The 20,134-nt window shown below is 40.4% G+C and overlaps 1 protein-coding gene across 10 annotated transcripts in view; it reads right to left on the bottom strand.

The window, feature by feature from the left end:
• NRG3 (neuregulin 3) overlaps window positions 1-20,134 on the bottom strand; it is a 1,082,617-nt gene that overhangs the window by 39,299 nt on the left and 1,023,184 nt on the right. For all 10 annotated transcript variants that reach the window (XM_082425700.1, XM_082425708.1, XM_082425703.1 and 7 more), the window contains 2 exons: window positions 6,711-6,813; window positions 2,078-2,204 (listed from right to left, as the gene is read on the bottom strand). In XM_082425700.1, coding sequence (XP_082281826.1) covers window positions 2,078-2,204; window positions 6,711-6,813 — 230 coding nt within the window. The remainder of the gene's footprint in view (window positions 1-2,077; window positions 2,205-6,710; window positions 6,814-20,134) is intronic.

A 20,134-nucleotide genomic window follows, 5' to 3' on the forward strand; every position in this document is an offset into this window, starting at 1 on the left:
AACAACAGGATCCTAAGTTCAATAATGGCCAGCTAACAGACAAAGCTGGCCTAATCACGTTTCTATGACCAACTCTTTGTAATTTTCACCTCCCTGACTCTGTCAAGCCCCCACTGTTTCCCCTCCCTACTCCCTCCTTCTCCTTTTAAAACTCCCAGTCACCTCTGTAAGAATGGAAGTTGGGTTCAGTTCAAACTAGATTCTCTTCCGTAATGCAACAGTATATTACTGATCAAAAGTCTGTCCTTACTACTTTAACTAGACTCTGGCTCTATCTTTGACAGGTTCAGTTGCAAAGAAGCCCTCCATCACTGCATTTGTTTTTACAGTGATGGGATAATACTCATTAGAAATCATTAGCAAAAGCATTCACCCTGTTTCTGAAAAGAACAATCCCTACACACAGCCATGATTACAAGTTTAACAAAACTTTGCTGGGAAGCAATTCTGATTTATGAATTCTGCATTAAATATCTAAGTACATCTGTCACGCATAGCATAATGGCAACTTTTGGGGTAATGATTTCCTAAAATCACAAATGATGTTTAAATTCCCAGTGATTCAAGCATTTGGAGGGGAGTCAATGTGTCCTGGGTGATTGCGTATTATACTCAAATACTAGGTTTATATCATGGCCTTTGTGCTTTCCTTTTGTGTCTCAGAATCTGGAAGTGCAGTCTGGTGGGGGACAAAGAATTGCTACCCTGATAGGAATCTTCCAGTATGTCTTAGATGGCATTTGTGAAATGGGAGCAGGACCCTGTGGGGCCCTGCCGGATACAAATCCTTTCTGTGTCCTCATTTCTTGTTTGTAGGAAATAGGCTTCATTCAGCTTCCTTGACCCTCCCTTAGTTCCAAAGAGCAGATTCAAATAGTTACTAATCAGGAAGGGAGGGAATGCAGAAACAAAGAGGAACAGTCAAGAAACAATAGTGCTGCATGGGGCAGGGGCCTGGTTCCTTCTCATGAAATATTCATAACGATATCTTTGAGTTCTTCTGCAGGAACTAAGGCCCCTACCTAGGTAGAGGATGGCAACTTCAGGCTGAACACCAGATTCCTGGACTACCACCCTGTTACCTCACCACAAACCAATCAGAAGAAAGTCTGCACACAGTGGAAGATTATGAAGACACTGATTCCACTCCACCCCCCACCTCCCCCGCCAATGATTCGATTCTCTCTTAAAAACTTTCACGGAGCAAAATCTTGGGAGCTACACTTGTCTCTGGAGTATTGGCTTTCTTTCGAGCTGCAAGCAGCAGAACCTGTTCAGGAACATTTGCTTGTCTTTAATTTAGTGTTTTGTAATATATCTCAGAAATTTTTAAAACCACTTTAGAAAGAATGTAGGATTCAAAGAGCTTGCATTTATTTAACTTCAAGTTCTGGTATCTGTTTAAGGCCTGGTGTTAGGAAGTCCCAACTCTGGGACCACAACTCTTCCCTCCCATGTTTCTGACCTTTGATTTCTCTCACACCCCTTAACTCAGAGTTGCCTGAACACAGCATGTATTCTTAGGATTCCATGGGTTTATTCTTTCTCTTTGTTCTCATCTTGTGTCCTTTGCTCTTTGACTCTCTAATGAACCTTTCATATTCTTCAAAATTCTGTTCAAGCCTTGGATTTTTGGCTGCCTCCACTTCTGCCCCCACTACCTCCCTTTGGTCTCTTCTCCAGTCTCTGCTGCAATATCAACCATCTCATCCTACAAGCCTCCTCTGGGTGTCTGTATTTTTTTACTCTATCAGTTTCCTACAGTAGGGAACATTGTACCCCTAGTGCCCAGCGCAATTTCTGACAAGTAAGGATTCAGTAAGAGATTATGGAACAAACAACTGAAGCTCTTTTTGCTTCCAGAGATTAATTATATTACCGATTGTAATCAAGAGCTGAGATTTAATTTTTCTTTCTTTTATCCAGTACTTGTGTGCGCACATGAAAATGCAACATGATTGAAGGAAAAATCTACTACTGAAAAACATATGCAAGTCTGATCACAGGCTCCCCATCCCCTCTGGACTGGACGCACTGACATGGGCTGTGGGAAGAGATGTATAGACATGTAACTTACGTTTTGCAGCTGGACATGATTCTTCACCAGGTTCTCCGACTTTGCCATTGTGCTGGATGCTTTGAGACTGTAGTTTTTACCGTTATGTGGCTCTTTCAGTTGCTCTTGAATTTGTTTAGCTTGTTTCCTGCAGGTTTAAATAAATCCATGTATAAATAGTTACATAAATTTATTCTATTCATATTTTTTGAGGTTCATTCATTGCCAACATCTATATTTGTCATTTGCTAAAGCTAGATAAACTCACTTAACAAAGAGAATCCTCCCTTCATCTTCAACCCCACCAAGAAATACTGGCATTATCTGTTATCATCCAGGATTCACACCCAGTGGCACTCCAGAGGCAGACAGAAATGTAATTCCTTGTCCTGTCCCTATTGGATGCAAGAGGTCCCTATCCCTGAGTGCTCAACTGAAAAGAATTAGGAATGCTCTGAAGAAGTGACAAGTGGAAAACTTTGAAGCTTGGACCTAGCAACCACATATAACATACTTGCAAAGTTACATTTATATTTGTCCAATTCAAATAAGTGTGGCTTGACTGCATAGCTTGCACATATACCATAACAGGGGTATATTTTCTTTTTTACAGTTTAGAAACAGTTCATTTATTTTTACCATCAGCCCTGAATGTAGATTTTTATTAGAACTTTTGTAGATAATAAAAATTGTTAACTCTTAAAGAGTACCTACTATGTGCCAAGCATCATTTTAAGTGTTTTACATGTCTCAACTCACTTATTCTTCACGATAATTCTGTGTGACGAGGCATTAATCCTATACTCATTTAACAGATGAGAAAACCGAGGCACAGAGAAGTTAAATAATTTGCCCAAAGTCACATAGCTAGTAAGTGGTAGAGCTGGATTTGAACCCAGCGAGTCTGGCTGTGTACTTTGCACTTTGAGCCACCGCTCACGACTGTCAAACCACTTGCCCATGGTCATGCAGCTTTTTGATGGGAAGGCTGAGATTATTCTCAGGTTTTGGACTCCAAGTAAAATATTTCTGCAGATGTGGAGTGACTGTTGTTCTGACCATTCAGTGGCTATATCAGAAGGATGTGACAAATTACTGCCTTATTAGCTGCTCTCTCCCAAGAGCTCTACAGCAATTATCTATCAGCAGAAGACTCAGTACCTATAAAATGAACAAACAAACAAGCAAACAAACTTTGCAGAATCATCCGCCCTAGACTTTTTTGCCTCTTCTCCAAGGTCCGGGCCTAGGAGAGAGCCTTTGGTGGAGACCGTGCACCATCTCTTGCAGTGAGCTTTTCCAGATAGAGACAGCACTCTATACACCATGGGCTCGAGTATCACAGTGACTGAGATTTGAACTCCGGCTCTGCCACCCACCAGCTTTGCTTTGATTCTCCAAATCAAAATGATTGATTTCCAAAACTTCTCTGAGCCTCAGCTTCCTCATCTGTCAATGGAGTTGGGAAAAGCTCTCTTCCATAAATATTGTGGAAACTAAATGTGAGAACACATGCTTAGTTGTATGGGCAGATGTTGCAGAGGAATTAGAACACTGGCTCCAAGATAAAAGAAGAGATCTTGTTAATTGCCTCTTTCACAAGCAAGTCACAGTATTTGCTACAGGATTTGGAGGCTTGGAGCATCATTATCTCCTTTGAATTTACAATACCGGTGTGATGTAGCTCTGTTTAAATATTTCTTTTATCTTTTCAATTATTTGGGGGGCTTTTATCTCGGTTGCTTTAATGCACTTGTAATAATCTATCTACTTCCTAACAGCTAATCTGTAGCCTATTGTTAGAAACAAATCTATCATATCAGCATTTTAAGACGCACATGATAGCCACAAAATCCTATCAGGGATTCACTGACAAAGCAAACTGGACATGAGGAAGTTCTACTGAGTGAATCATCATGAAGTAGTAAAAGGGGGCTTGGCACAGAGTCAGGACCCAATTAGTTTCCTAAGAATTAAATAGTAGAAATACTAATGATCTTTTCAGTAATTCCATAATTTGGTGTCTGGGAAATGTAAAATTCTAAAGGAATTTTCCTCATAAAAATTTCTGACTGCATTTCCTAAATCCTTTTTATAATTTGCTTTCCTTTACTCTCTTTTTGCTCCCATACTGACTCACTAATATTCCAGAATAAATGGGCTTTCTTTTCTGAACCTGCCTCCTTCCCCATCATCCCTCTGATTTCCCAAGCACACACAATTTTTGCTCTTTCCTCCTCCCCTCAGCAAATGGGAACAAAGGAAGTGAGAAGTGTCTGCCTGCAATACCATTAGCTCTCTCATGAGAGCAGTTGCTCTGGGGAAGACAAGATACGGGCATTTCACACTGGCACCTACTAGCTTAACAGTGTCGGTGTGATTCTCTAGTTCAGTGAGTTTTAAGTTGCTCTGGCTCAATTCATCCGAAAGAAATGAGGTGTAAAGTGGTGGAATATCAGGCATCACCAGTCCATTGGGAGACGTTTTTTGTAATGTTGCAGGGTGGCTTCCTGGGGAAGCAGACACTGAGATGGAGATAGCGTGCAGGATTTTTATTAGGGAGGGCTCTTTGGATCAACATCTGTGGAAATGAAGGGAAGGAAGCAGGACTGCGCAGAAGGAGAAGTTGGAATGTGATACAGGCTCAGTGAAGACCTCCACAAATCCCACGGGGAGCTCTGAAACTGGCATGGCCTTGCACCCCAAGTTGGGGCAAAGGTCTAGGCCTTCAAAGCTTCACATTGATCTGTCATTGGATGCTGGCTATCTCAGGTCAGGTAACTCTTATAACTGTGTAGCAGCTGGGGGACTAAGACCTCCACAGCTGAAGAGAATCATAGCATCATATCAGAACATCCATTGCCTGTCCTTAAGGGCCTTGCTTTGTGATCTAAAATCTCTTACTTCAGAGGGTGATAACCTATAGTCAGGGCAAGTTGTGAGCACATCTGCTTTCTACTGGTAGCACCAGTTCTCCTTTTTCCTCCTGTGCTTTCCCGGTTGTGATAGTTATTTGTCCCTGGAACATCTCTTCTCCTATTCTGATTCCATTTTTAGAGTTGAATCATGTCTTGCATTTCCAAAGTCTACTAAGGACTCCCAGTCTTACACTTCTTAGCCCATATGAGTTAAAAGTAAGAAAACCTAGAAGAATTTATAGTTGCCATGTGAGCCGTATCAGTCAGATTTGAAAGGCTCAATTAAGAGTTTGATTAACTACTTATAGGAACATATGGGCTTATTGGGAGTGAGGAGAAAAGAATTTCTTTCAGTGTGCCCTTCAAACCCCTTGTTGGGGTTCAATTAACTCAGTCAGAAAATCCCCTAAATTCAAGAAGGTGCTCCTCACTTCTACCTCTTCATGTTACCTACGTTCAAACTTTCATCAGCTAACAATGTACTGTAATATTCCATCGGGTGAGGTCATGACATACCACAGGTGACAAGAGAATGGAGAAAGGACCAGAGTAGTAGGATCTGAAGGATTATGGGAAGGAAAACATACATAAGCAAGAGAATGCAAGCTTTTGGGTAAGTCCTGACTCTCTCTGGGCAGTGTATAGTCTAGTACATTGGATCTATCTGTACTATTTTCATGGTAATTCTGAAAATCTAAACCTATTCTGAAATAGTGTATTAAAAAATAGTCACTAATTCTGGATTCATACCCGTGTTTCCATTATTTTTTAAAATCATTAATCGCTGTTCTTTTTAAAGATCAACATATACAACATGAAGACAGGTATCATAGACTGTATTTGGAAATTGGTCCATTTTTAGAAGAGCAAATGGGTAGAAAAATACAGGTCCAATGAAAAGCAATTACATGTTGGCTTGGATTTCCGATAAGCTGTAGGAACAGAATCTGTGTCAACTTCTCAAGGCCTGCATATGTTCCAAGAAACCAAGGAATTTAATATTTTTATCTGCATTTCTTGTTTTAAGTGCAGCTTATGTCATTTACATAAATAAAATACCTCTACCAAAGTTATGTGGAGTAAATATATATGTATATACAGATACATACTTATATACATATATATGTATATTTTTAATTCTACCTTATTAGCCCCCAAAAAGCAATGCTTTTGGCAGAAGGTTTGGTTTCTTGGCAAGGTAAGTGTAGGGCATATTCTAGACGTGCATACTAAATGGTGAAGCAAAGTAGATTTTACAGTATTCATACTTCACATTTGGCTAAAACCTTGATGGGTATCAGGTCAAAACACTATAAAAGGAAATTGTTTGGGTTTTTTTTCCATGAAAGACTAGATACTAGTTGATAATGTTTAGGTCTATAGCAGTGACCTCTCTTTTCAGAAGAGTTAACCCCTTAGTGACAGGCAAATGTTGAGCCTTTAATTCTGGCAGGCAACCAAAAGTGCAAAGAACACAGAGTATTCATGATCACAGCGAGGAATGATCACTATGTGCATCAAAGATAAACCACACACACATACATGCATGCACACACTGTACACATTCACCACAGGCTACAAAAGATTGAGAGTTACTTATGGAAGTCTGATGGACACAATTTGCACAAAATCCCTCTGCCTGAAGCTCAGACTGAGTACTGAGCTCAGTACTTTAAAGCAAGACAAAGTACTTCCTCTGAGAAGTAACCTTTTAACACTGAGAGAAATGGTCTTACTTGCTTTTGAAGTAGAATGCTGCACAGAACATGCCCACGATGACAATTCCAAAGATGATACATGAAATTGACAGCACTTGCCTCTGATAAACTTCTTCACTCTCTGTGAATTTGAAAAAGAGAATTAGAGCGGATACAGCAGAGACAATCTCCGTCCTCGTACTTTTGAACTGGTAGGAGCCTTTCAAAGCAAAGTTTTTTTGTTCCTGTCGTGAATAGGAAAACATGAGGATGTTATTATGATTCAGTTTCTTTGCAATGGTCTATAGGACAGCTGCTTTTATTTTTTTTGTATGTGCATGGCTAAATGAGAACTCATACACAGATATCACCATTATGAATCTTATTATCAAAAGACATTTCATGACTTGAGAACATACTGGGAACATACATTTTAAAAATTATGGTGGGGCCCAAAATAATCTGCTATCAGAACTTTCCTATGCCAGTGATGACTTCCAATTTATGCGATACTGATGACACTGCATTTTCTGATTTGGTCCCTGGCTGTCAGTCTCCCATTCATCCACCCATTACTATGATTGGCATCATTAATGAAAGAGAACTTCAATATACATGTGAATATTTACTCATTCCTCAATACCAATGATCTGGCACAGTAACCTCAACCTCTACTACCAAGGTCATATCTTAGAGCATCTTATACTGCAAAAAATGACAAGAATCCAAAAACAAGCATTTCACTTTTCAGACATTGACATTTACACTTCTAGCTCGTTTTCTGAAATATGTCTACTGAAACAGTTCTTCCATCTCATCAAGACCTTTTTATCCATAGATCTCAGAACTTTCTTTCTGTTAATTATCCTCCTCTTGTCTTCATTTCTCTTTATACAGCACAGAGACTATAGTCTTTCCTTTTCTTTTCTTCCTTCCTTTCTCTCTCTCTCTCTCTCTCTCTCTCCCTTCCTTCCTTCCTCCCTCCCTCCCGTCCTTTCTTTCTTTCATTCTTCCTCTCTCCCCCTCCCTTTTTCCTTCCCTTCCCTTCTTTTCATTCTCCCTCCCTCCGTCCCTCCTTCCCTCTCTCTCTCCTTTCCTTCTTTCCTGAGATCATGCACTATATCCTCTCTTCAGATACGACTGTACATATTAAAGTTTTTTCCTGCAGCAGTGTATTGGGAAACAATGTATTAGAAGAACTATCCTCTCTTCTCTCCCCTCTTAGGCTTTATTTCCATTTTCAATGTCTTTATTCAGACTGGAGTATCAAAAAACAGAAAGTAAACCTAAGAGAAATACCTACCACCTTATCCACATTTCTGAGTAAATGAAGAGGGGCAATCGTGTGGCCCTGGCAAGCCTTGGTTGACATTTTAAATTTTGAAAGGTTCAAATTAAAGAGATAAAAAAACGTGTCATTGAGACCTCATTTGGGCATATTGTCCTCTTAAAGAATGTCATCCTTTCCATCCACATTTGTAAGCTCATTAAATCTTCCAACTGAATTTGGAAACAAGTAAGTAGATGTACCAACTTATAAAGAATTCCATTTCACTTAATTGCTGGGAGTTGATGACTCTAATGGAATAAGCATGATTTACATATAACAATCCACTCCACCCTGCTTCTGCCAATAAAAAGAACTACGAAAATGGTGGATAATAATACCTATTAATACAAAAGAAATAAGACTGTATCCATTAAACAATGATCTCCGCATAACATCTATTGGGTGTTTATGTTAGGTTTTAAAGCTAGTCAAATATAGCCTGGGGAAATGCATAAAATCATTTCTGAGTTCAAAATCAAGAGTGAAATAAAAACTCCAAAGACTGTAAGTGGATTTATACACCCAGGTGTAGTTACAATGATGGTACTCTCAATGCCTTTGATTCAGAGTGCTACACAAGAACCAGCACAACGAGGAGCAGGAAGCAAGGGGTTGGGAGTCTGGTAATCTTGGATCTGACTTTAATTTTAGCCACCTTTAATATGAGTAACCAAAGGTATACTACTTTACCTTTATAAATCTCAATTTTCTGTCTAAATAAAGGCAATGATATGAAATGCTGACTGTAATAAATGTTATAACAAGGAGGTATATAATCCTACAAAATAATATAATATGCAAAATTGACCTATTCACAGAGACCAGAGATTGTAAGTATAAAATAGGATCCAACTAGGCAAGAAGAATGGGGATGGGCAAAGTGATCCAGGAAGAGAAGACAGCTTGTGCAAAGGCCCTGTGGTAGGAGATAAAATGGCATGTTCAGAAATCTGGAAGTTATTTACCCTACCCCAGGGCCTTTGCACAAGTTATTTTCTATACTCTCCCAGCTTAGCAGAGCAACACGGAAACAACAGGAACATGGTATACAATGAACATGTCTTTACAATAGCAAGAAGGTACTGAAAATTTGAAAGAAGAGGAGTGTGATGTGATAATATTTACATTTATTTTTCCTGCAATTTACAGAAAAGATTAGAAGGGATAAAGTAAGTGCTGAGTCCTGTTAGAAGGCCATTATATCAGCGTAGACATGATGGATGTTTCTATGATAATAGTAACAACCATGGTGGGCAGTAAACAGAAGTGAAAAGCAGTTAGGTTTTTTAAAATAAATTTATTTATTTATTTATTTTTGGCTGCATTGGGTCTTCATTGCTGTGCATGGGCTTTCTTTAGTTGCTGTGAGTGGGGACTACTCTTTGTTGCGGTGCGCGGCCTTCTCATTGTGGTGGCTTCTCTTGTTACGGAGCACAGGCTCTAGGAGCACAAGCTTCAGTAATTGTGGCTCACGGGCTCTACAGCGCATGCTCAGTAGTTGTAGTGCACGGGTTTAGTTGCTCCGCGTCATGTGGGATCTTCCCAGACTAGGGCTCGAACCTGTGACCCCTGCATTGGCAGGCAGATTCTTAATCACTGAGCCACTAGGGAAGCTCAGTAGTTAGGCTGAAAATACTTAAGGGACTAGACGATGATGCTGTTAACTAAGATGGAGCTTATTGGAGGGGGATCAGACTTGAAAGGAAAGAGCAAATTCAGCTTTGGAGTTGGTGAGTTTTAAAAGCCTATAAGATAGCCAAGTGGCGGTGTAAAGTAGACATTTACACGTATAGATCTGGGTTAAGAGGAGGAGACAGGGTTCCGGATAAAAATATTTGGGGTTATGCATGTACTGAAACCAAGTGTGTTGATAAGACAGCCCCAGGAGAAAATATAGAGTAATAAGAGAACCTTAGGCATTGTATTCTAAGATAGAGCTTTGAGAGACTCCAAAATTTCATGTAAGGGTAGACAAGGATCCTGCAGAGGAGATTAAAAAAAAAGGAACAGCCAACCAGGCAAGAAAAAATAAATAAATAAAAGGAAAATAAAACAAACAACAATAATAAAACCTGATAGTGCCATGGAAGAAAAGATACAGGTTTTTTTTTTCTAGAAAAATAGGCTACTGAATGCTTCTAAGAGGCCAAATCAAACAAAGTCCTTTAATTTAGTTATGTAGAGGTTGCTGGAGAACCTGCATGAGCAAGTTAAGGGAACCATGAAGGCAGCCCCCGCGGCTCCCTGGGTCCTCTGTCATGTGTAGCCCACGTACTGCACGGCAAACGCACTTTCTCCAAACCTACCCTGTCTTCTACCACTTAGCCTGGGTTTAGGATCTAGAATTCCAGCCTAACTCCTGAAAGCAGAGAATGCCTTACTTGTAATGAGGCAACCATGAACTTCACTGTACAGAAGTTGTGAGGATTGAGTGAGTTAGAATGTACAGAGTATTGCAGTGCCTAACTTGGAGTAATCATTAAGTATTAGTCTGAACCAATATAAAATTGCCATGGGGGCAATAAATGGCTGGAGGTTGGCTGTTTAATTTGGTTCTATCTAATATATGGTAACTGTTGTTATTATTCTACGGAACATCAATATTTTTGCATTCCATTTTTTAGAAACCCAGATTATAAAGTCATTTCTGAGGGCAAAACCAATCTTTGGCTCGACAGGAATTGGTAAAGTGTGTTTGCATTGTCTCCCAACTCTGTTCCTTTTTCTCTTCTGTGGTGCACAGGACTCACTCCTCTCTTTTTATATGATCATATTTCATATTATAAAGGTGGAAAAAGAGAAGGTAATAACATTATGGTGAATTTTCGGAAACTGACATTGGACCAGTGGAAAAAATCCTTTTGGCAGGCAGCCTGGCCCAAGACTCTGAAAAACACCAGTGCTGCCCTCTTCTAACCCGCCTCTTCCCCTGAACCCACCTCATTCAGGGAGCAGTGTGGTTGGCCAGTGTTACCCCTCGGTTTAAACACCAGCTACAACTGTTCTTATCTTCTTTCATCCATTGTCTTTATCAATAATGGGGAAAATACTACATACTTCACATATTTGTTTACAGATTCAATAGGAGAGCACAAATAAAGTGTCCATCTAGTGGCATGTAATGGATACACAAAATGCCAGTTTCCTTCCTTTTCCCTTTTTCTCCTGAAGCCAGTGTTGAAGCAAAAAACCAAAACAAAACAACTGGTCTTTAAAATACTCTACTTCTCTTATGCAAAACTCACCTTACCCACATGCAGTCAGTGACTTGCTCCCTCAGGGCCTCTCTGCCTGTGCCCTGAGACCTATACTGAAGGAATTTATTTTACTGTCGTTTTATTTACTGATCATTCCTTGTACTTTGCCTCTTGTTAACTGAATTTTTCAACTAGTAGTTTTGAATTTCCTATCCAGATGTTTTAGCAGATGAAATGCAAGTGATCTTCCTTGAGGAGGGGCTCTATCTTTTACATTCTCCCCCATACAGACTCTCAGAAGAAAAGTGTGCTCCTGATCCCCAGAGACCCAGAATCCTTGGAAAACCTGTGGGTACAGCACCGTTTGCTAAACCAGACAGCTTACAGTTTAGGTCCTAGTATGCCAAGCTGCCCGAGGAAAATGCTTTTGGAAGCTGTAACTCTCTTTAGACTGCTAAAAGTCTCTCTGTGAATACCTGTTAAACTCTACTACATTAAAAAAAAAATTATGCCCACAGAAAATCATAGCTGCAGCTTTTATATACCATTTCCCTCTGGTTAGCTCTATGTTAAGGATAGAAGTGTGGGTGACCACATCCCTGTATATGTGAAGGAATGGGAAATGTTCTAAAAGGCAGCTCCACATCCCCTCCAAGTATGGAGCCCTGGGATCCCACTGCCTCTTGGGAATCTTTCCTTTGTACCATCAGTTTTAATTAACTCTGTAAGAGATAAAATTCAAGCATGATTTCCTGAAATGTGTTGGCATCCAAGTAACGTGAAGCTTAAACACAGACACACACACACACACACACCTGTAAGCCTTTAAGTCATATACAGGAGCAAAACTTTTCTGCCTAGACCACCTCAGAGTCAACATACGCAAATAAGACCCTTTGTGATGCCACCAGTAGGTGTCAGTGCCAGCATGATTACTCTGATAGTTCATTATGAAAGTCAACCTAACAATATCACCAGGGCTCCTTCTTATCCAAGAATTCATTATCGGAAGCCCTGCAGATAAAAGTCTACACAGAGGAGCAAAAGTCATTATAAGGCAGCAAGTTCACTAATGATCCCACCATTTATGAAATTAGTCTTCATTCTTGTTTTCCTCCCTGCCTACTTCTAGCATTTATTTCTATTCATCAAGTCAACCTCATAATCTGGGTAGGTCAGTCTCTCCCTGATTGTAAGCTTATGAATTCTTGTCATAATTTTAACTGGATTAAGTGTAAGTGGATTTATTTCAGTTTTAATTATTCTTGGAACAAGAGAGCCTCCTCCCAATTCTGTTCTTAAAAGCCAACAAATGTTGGAGATAGATTAAAATACTAGGAGCTTACAAGGAGCTGCAAATGAACAGTGATCAGGAAAGAGAATGACAGGAAAGAGAATATTTAGAATGTTAGAAACTGGGATTTGCACTTTTCAACTTGAAGACAAAAATGAACAAGCGCCAAATGGCCTGATGACTGCACTATTAAAGAAAAAGAAGTATTTCATTAAGGTGAAAGAGGTCCTGAAGGCAAATGAAATGCGTCCTCACCTTGAGATCAATGAGATTAAACACACACTGGCAGGGAGGGGTAGTGAGAGAGTATGTGATGAGAATATCAGGAAGACTGAACAAGCGACGGCCTAGCCTCACGGCAAGGATCTCCGAGAATGCTGCCGGGCAGAGGGGATAGGGGTCCAGCCCAACCATCTGAGTGCAGAGGAGCTGAGATGACCAGGAGGTACTGAAATGCTCCATATCTTTAGCGTGGTGTTATTTCTACCTGGAAGCCCCTTCCTCTTCCCTACTTGCAGAACTCCCACCATTATGGGTTGATGTGTGTCCCCCACTGCACAAAGATTTTGAAGTTCTAACCCCAACAACTGTAAATATGAACTTCTTTGGATATAGCGTTTTGCAGATGATCAAGTTGAGGTCATTAGGATGGACCCTAATCCAATATTACTGTGTCCTCGTCAAAAACAGAAATTTGGACACAGAGAAACACTCACAGGGAGAACGCCGTGTGAAGATGGAAGCAGAGTTTGGGGTGATGCATCCACAAGTCAAGGAAGGCTAAAGATTTCCAGGAAACCACCAGAAGCCAGGAGAGAGGCAGGAACAGATTCTCCCTCACAGCCCTCAGAAGGAACGAACCCTGCCAATGCCTTGATCTTGTACTTCTAGCTTCCAGAACTATGACACAATACTGACACAATACATTTCTGTTGTTTAACTACCAATTTGTGGTACTTTGTTATGGGCAGTCCTAACAAACTAATACAGCCAATGATCCATAAATACTATCAGAATAAATACTATACAGTGTAAGTACTATCCAATCTGAAAACTCTTCTCAAGGTCCCGTTTGCATTCCTTTTGCATCTTTCCGTAACTGCATTGTCTTGTGCCAAAGATGCATGTATCTGTTTTCCCACAGCCCAGTCTGAGAGCCCTCAAAGGCAAGAGCATCTTCATTACTGGACCCTTGCACCTGGCTTGTGCTTGCTCTGTACAAGGGAGGGTATTCAGTAGGCCTTCGTTGAACTCAACAGCTTCTGGGTTGGATGTCTAATGACACTTTACTGGTTGGGCCCTCTGCCTGGTGAGGTAATAAAAAGAGGCAACATTTTCTTAGAAGGGGGTCCTTTTACCCCAGGGATTCATTCTGTTGCTCTTCCCCATCCAGTGTGGAAGGGCATCATTTAAAATACTTCGAAAAAGTAAAATAATTACTTCATAATAAAATGTTAACTTTCAAAATTATATTTTATCTTATTTCCATACAAAGTGCTTTGAGATGTACATTATACATAAAAATTGATATTTAAGGGGAAATAACAGTTTAAATTCATAAACACATTTATTCTCAACCTGTAATTTCCTTTTCTTCCCGCACAGTCCCCACCAAATATAAACCTTCCCATAATAATCCCTTATCTCTCTCTGTCCTTTCCCAAACAGTATAGCTCTGGCCGACTATAGATAAGTGAATGCTATAAAACACATTAAGAAAAAAAATGAAAAGCCCTGGGTCTTCTCATTAGTATGCTTAACATGCACTGGCTTTCCAAGTGCTATTTCTCCCACAAATAAATTATAAGTAAAAAGCAAATTCAATCAAAATAAATCTATTGGTGGGTTTACAATGCTATCATAAAACCAGTCTTTGACTTCTGGCTTCAGGGTTAAAGGGTGTAAGAACTCTATTTTTCCTGAACCTGTAATAATTGTCCCCCAATCCATATTCTTAACCCCAGTTTTTATCACTTAGGATTCACTGTTCATTGGCAAAGTTACATTCTAAGAGCAAGACATGTGACTTGGAATGATAACATGCTATTTTCTTGACAATGGGGAGAAACCGACCTAGTGGTTTATAGTTCTTTTACTGTTTGACTTGTTCTGATAGAGTGAGAAATCGCATCCACTAAATCCATTTAAACCTTGCTTCACAGAACACTCAGGCCCAAAGTAACACCCAACCCTTCCCAGTCTGGTTTAATGGATCTCCACCTCCCTCAGCCAGGTGAGATGTAAGTTAAAGGAATCTTAACTCCTATTGCCTTAAATATTAGGGGTGACCTGGCATGATCTATAAGCATCATCTGCAAAGTCAGCTATTTGCACAGCTACTTAGGGTGATAGCCCTGTACCTATTTGCACTTCTCAGGCCCATGTTGTAAGTATCCCATCAAGGGCTGTCCTGAGTCAGGTTGGGTACCAGACAGCAAAGCAGAGGCCTCTGCACTCTAGGCAGTGGTTCTCTACCCTGGCTATAGCTCTGAAATAACTGCAAAGTTTTTCAAACACACCTACAACTGGGCCCCACCCCAGAGCCGGAGATCTGAATTTCCAGCACTGTGACTCTAGATTTGTATTTGTTCAAATCTACTTAAGGCAGCCAAGACACAGTAAAAGAAGCAAAACACAAACAAACAAACAAACAAAAACAATAAAGGAAAAATTAACTTTAGTTATAAATTTTGTTTACCCAGCATATTGAAAACAGTATCACTTCAACGTGGAATCTCTATTAAAAATGTTAGTAAAATGTCCAGCAACAGATGAACGGATAAAGACGATGTGGTACATATATACAATGGAATACTACTTGGTCGTAAAAAAGAACGAAATAATGCCATTTGCAGCAACATGGATGGACCTAGAGATTATCATACTAAGTGAAGTGAGTCAGAGAAAGACAAATACCTTATATCACTTATATGTGGAATCTGAAATATGACACAAATGAACTTATTTATGAAAACAAAAACAGACTCACACACATAGAAAACAAACTTATGGTTACCAAAGGGGTAGCAGGAGTTGGGGGGGAGAGAAATTAAGAGTTTGGGATTAACATATACCCACTACTATATATAAAATAGGTAAACAACAAGGATCTACTGTATAGCACAGGGAACTATACTCAATATCTTGTAATAACCTATAATGGAAAAGAATCTGAAACAGAATATATATTTATATAAAACTGAATCACTTTGCTGTATACTTGAAACTAACACAACATTGCAAATTAACTATACTTCAATAATAAAATAAAATAAAAAGTTCACAAGCACTGATGTCAGAAAGACTTGCGTCAAGTGATCCTTCTGTCATTACAAAACGTGACTTTTGAGTTTCATCTCTTTTACCTAAACAAAGGGCAGTAGGGGGTAATTATGGATATGCAATAATCTTATGCTGTAGCTATCCATGTCCTTCCTTCCCAGTTAAGTTAAAAGAAACAAATTGTCATCCAGCAGTGATACCAACAGGAGCTTGGTGACAAGTTTATTTCAGCATGGAGTAAGCTACAGGATCCAAGAAGATGACAGAGTTAGTTCCAAAAGGTAAGTACAGTAATGGTTCGACAGAGGCAGAAGCAACAGAGGATACTTGCAAAGAACCTCTGGAAGATATATCCAGAAGCAAGATAAACCACCCATGACCCATAAGGAAAGTGATTCAAGCATCCGGCTATAGCTGAATCAAATAGATTTTAATGTATCTGGAAAATTCTCAAGTCTCTGTGGTGTTTATGTATATAATCTTCAAGAAAAATATGTAGAGAATTCAAGTTTACTCTGTCTTAGCCATATCATAGCAATCGTTCTTGCCTTGTAACAGCAGTTGTATCCAGAGAGCTGCAGAGTCTGCTGTCTTGCCCACATGCCCATTCATGTTTAGAGAAAAATAAATATCTTTTGGCATTATGGGCTGTAATAACCATGTCTTTTATTTTCTATTTCTGTTGCTTTGACGTCTGGGCCTTGCTGACCCTGAAGGGACGGCCCCTCCCAGGATTAGCCGATTCCTAGAGGTAGTAAGCCACTAGCTTATGAGTGTACTTTTCAAATACAAGCCAACCAATTCAGAGACCACACTCCCAACCACCACCTTATCAGGCTCTCACACTTTGGGCTACTGTCCATCTGTCCCAGTCATTCCAGGCTCAGGTACTAGACAACTAAGGACAGTCCCCATGCCCCAGAGTCTGCTGAAATTATTCAAACTAGCGAATTCTAAGCCTACTTACCCTGCCTCACCCACTGCTTCCTGTGCAGGCCACAACAAAGGCTTTTGCCCACAGTTCCTCCTTCTCCTGGGCCTCCTGACTCAGCTGGGTATCCCCTCATGGGTCCCTGAGAGCAGGCTGTGGTCCCCCTGCTTGGGAATGTGAATAATAAACTATCTTCTCAATGGCAGTTGTTTCATGCTCTGTTGGCCTTACTACTTCTCAAATTTTCTATTAATACACTATGTTTCGGAACATAGGCTGTTCAAACAAATGTTTTAAAAGGATTGTGTGACATGCTAAGGAATTGTAAATACTTCGAAAAAGGCTGAACGTTTGCTTTTCTAAAGCAAAGAATAGCTGCTTAGATCAATCTAACGGAGTAACCACTACCCATTGGAATAACTCATAAGGGCTTCATCTCTGAACAGGATTAAAATTTATTAGCGGAAGTTACTGTCTGTGTCTATTGGAGTCTCTCCTGCATCCCATATCAGACACTGCTCTAGATTTATACTTTGGCTATAAAGATAAATAAGGTAGAATTCTACAAATCCTATATCTAGCTGGTGAGATGGGCATATAAAAATAAATATGAAACATTGTGGTAAACATTTATAAACTATGAGCAGAGTGATGTTTTCAAGTTGAGTAGTCCATACTACCCAAGGCAATCTACAGATTCAATGCAATCCCTATAAAAATTCCAATGGCATTTTTTTAAACAAAAATAGAAAAACAATCCTAAAATTCATATGGAACCACAAAAGACCTTGCATAGCCAAAGCAGTCCTTACAAAGGAGAATAGAGCAGGAGGCATCACACTTTCTGATTTCGAACTGTACCACAAAGCTATAGTAATCAAAACATTATGGTATTGGCATAAAAATAAGACACATGGACTGATGGAACAGAATATTCTGCCTGTGTATGAGACTGAGTAAGTGACAATGAAGACTCCAGAGAAGACATTAGGAACAGTTGCCTGAGTGACTGTGCAAGGGAGGGACACCACACTTCTTTCTACTTCTGACAATCACTTGAAACAATGTAAGAAACCTAGTGTGTGCACGACATGGTAGATGCTTCCTCCCAAAGGGCAAGATACAAACATGGGCATAGCTTTATTCACACTGTCTATACAGCATGTGAGTCCCAAGCACTGGGTAGAAGTGCTTTGACTGCTCCCTGGATAACAATGTCATGAAGGTTCTCACCCTGCTCAGCTTTCAAGAAACAATCATTTAATGTCCGTTGTTCTTCCTTCTGCATCACCCTTTTCACCAAGTATCACAATATTTCTGGCTCAGTAACCTTCTTTCCCCTGAGAACTGTGAGAGTTGCGCTTTTCCCACTTAGAGGATATGATTTGCTCACTTGCAGAGCAGGGGTCTCAGGTAGTGTCAGTCCCCCTACCTTGAGCTCGCTGGACAGAAGCAGCCAGTGTTCTCTGCATCATCTGATCCTACTGAGTTTGACTCTGTTCACAGACAGAGGGCTGCATTGCCAGAGGGTGGCAATGCAGCCCTCACTCACTCTCTCTCTCACACACACACACACACACACACACACACACACACACACACACACACACACACACACACACACACACACACACACACACACACACACACCCCTCCCTCTAGTTCGGGGCAGTGGCAAATCCAGCTACCAGGTCCACATATTCTAAAAGATACCAATGTCCAAATCAGAGTCCATTCAGTTGAAGAGCCCAATAACTTTGAGCAGAACATCATAGCAGCAGGACAATTGTTGACATGTCCTGCTTAAATTTACAAAAAAAACAAACAAACAGGTGACATCTTCATCCAATTAGAGTTTACCCAGTTTTCATTGTTGTTGTTGCTAGAGACATTTATGAGTTCAACTTGTACACAGGATAGAAAACAACTCAAGTAATTGTCATGGCACAAAGAAGTATCTGAAATAGTTTTCAGGAGGCTATCACAACTATACTTATGGCCCTATTCATATTCTCTTAAACATATTTCATTGCTTACCTCATTAAGTGGAATTGAATAACATATGCACTCCCTTCCAGAAAAGGCAGTCCCTCTGCCGCAGGGATAGTAGGGGAAGCACATGAGGGTGGGGGTAGAAATGGGGCAAGACTGCCCCCAGGACAATTCTCCATTGAAGGCAAAGGGACTATGAAATAGGGTGTGCAGAGGTGAAGTCAGAATTACAAAGCAAGCAGGCTGTCCTACTAAATCATCAATTCCAAATAGTCACTACAGAGGGGAAAACAAGGTACTGGCCACAGAATGAAAACGATGGGGGCCGGGGGGCAGGTGAAGGAATGAAGAGGAGGAAATGGAACCTGGAATGCTACTGCAGGGGGTTGGGGAACATCCCTGTGGTCCTGCCCATGGACAGAATGGGAGCTAAGACTGTAAACTGATTGAGACAAATGTCCAGCTATGATCCTGTAGGCAGGATAAAAACGAAGAACCTTTAACTTCATTTTAGAGATGAGGAAACTGAGGCTCAAAGAGGTTAATATAATAACTTAAAAGTAACAGACCTGGGTCCCAAACTCATGCCCCACTTCAGATAGTCCTGCATCCTTTGCTTTTTCCTGCATCTCCCCTTTCTCCACACTTGAGGAAGCCAAAAGGGAAACCGTGCATTCTTCCTCCTATACCCAAAGGCTGACTGAACGGGACTCCCCTGCAAACTAAAACTAAGCAAAAATAGAAACATAAACCAAAAAAGCATTTTATTAAAAAAACAAACAAACACGAAACATGTAGTCTAGGCTCACAGGAGCTCAAAATCAAACAGAAGAGGCAATGTACATTTAAAAATGCGATAAAAGAAGTTTCAGGACTTCCCTGGTGGTGCAGTGGTTAAGAATCTGCCTGCTAATGCAGGGGACATGAGTTTGAGCCCTGGTCCGGGAAGATCCCACATGTCGTGAAGCAACTAAGCCCGTGCGCCACAACTACTGAGCCGCACTCTAGAGCCCGTGAGCTACAATTACTGAGCCTGTGTGCCACAACTACTGAATCCCATGCACCTATAGCCTGTGCTCCACAACAAGAGAAGCCACGACAATGAGAAGCCCGTGCACTGCAAGGAAGAGTAGCCCCTGCTTACCACAACTAGAGAAAGCCCATGTGCAGCAACGAAGACCCAATGCAGCCCAAAATAAATAAATAAATTAATTAATTTTTTAAAAAGTTTCAAAAGAGAAATGGAAGCTGGGATGGAAAGTGAGGAGACAGGAACTGCTACTTGTTAATATTGAATGACCCTGTGGCAGGCACTCTGAGCAACACGTAATTAGCTTCTTTCTGCCCATGTTCAAAGGTCTGGAGATCTCAAGGGACCTTCCCAAAGTTATACAATTAGAAGGTGAAAGGTAGAATCAAGAAACCAACCCAACTGTG

Source organism: Balaenoptera physalus (genome assembly GCF_965194825.1).
Source record: "Balaenoptera physalus genome assembly, chromosome: 14".
Taxonomy (NCBI): domain Eukaryota; kingdom Metazoa; phylum Chordata; class Mammalia; order Artiodactyla; family Balaenopteridae; genus Balaenoptera; species Balaenoptera physalus.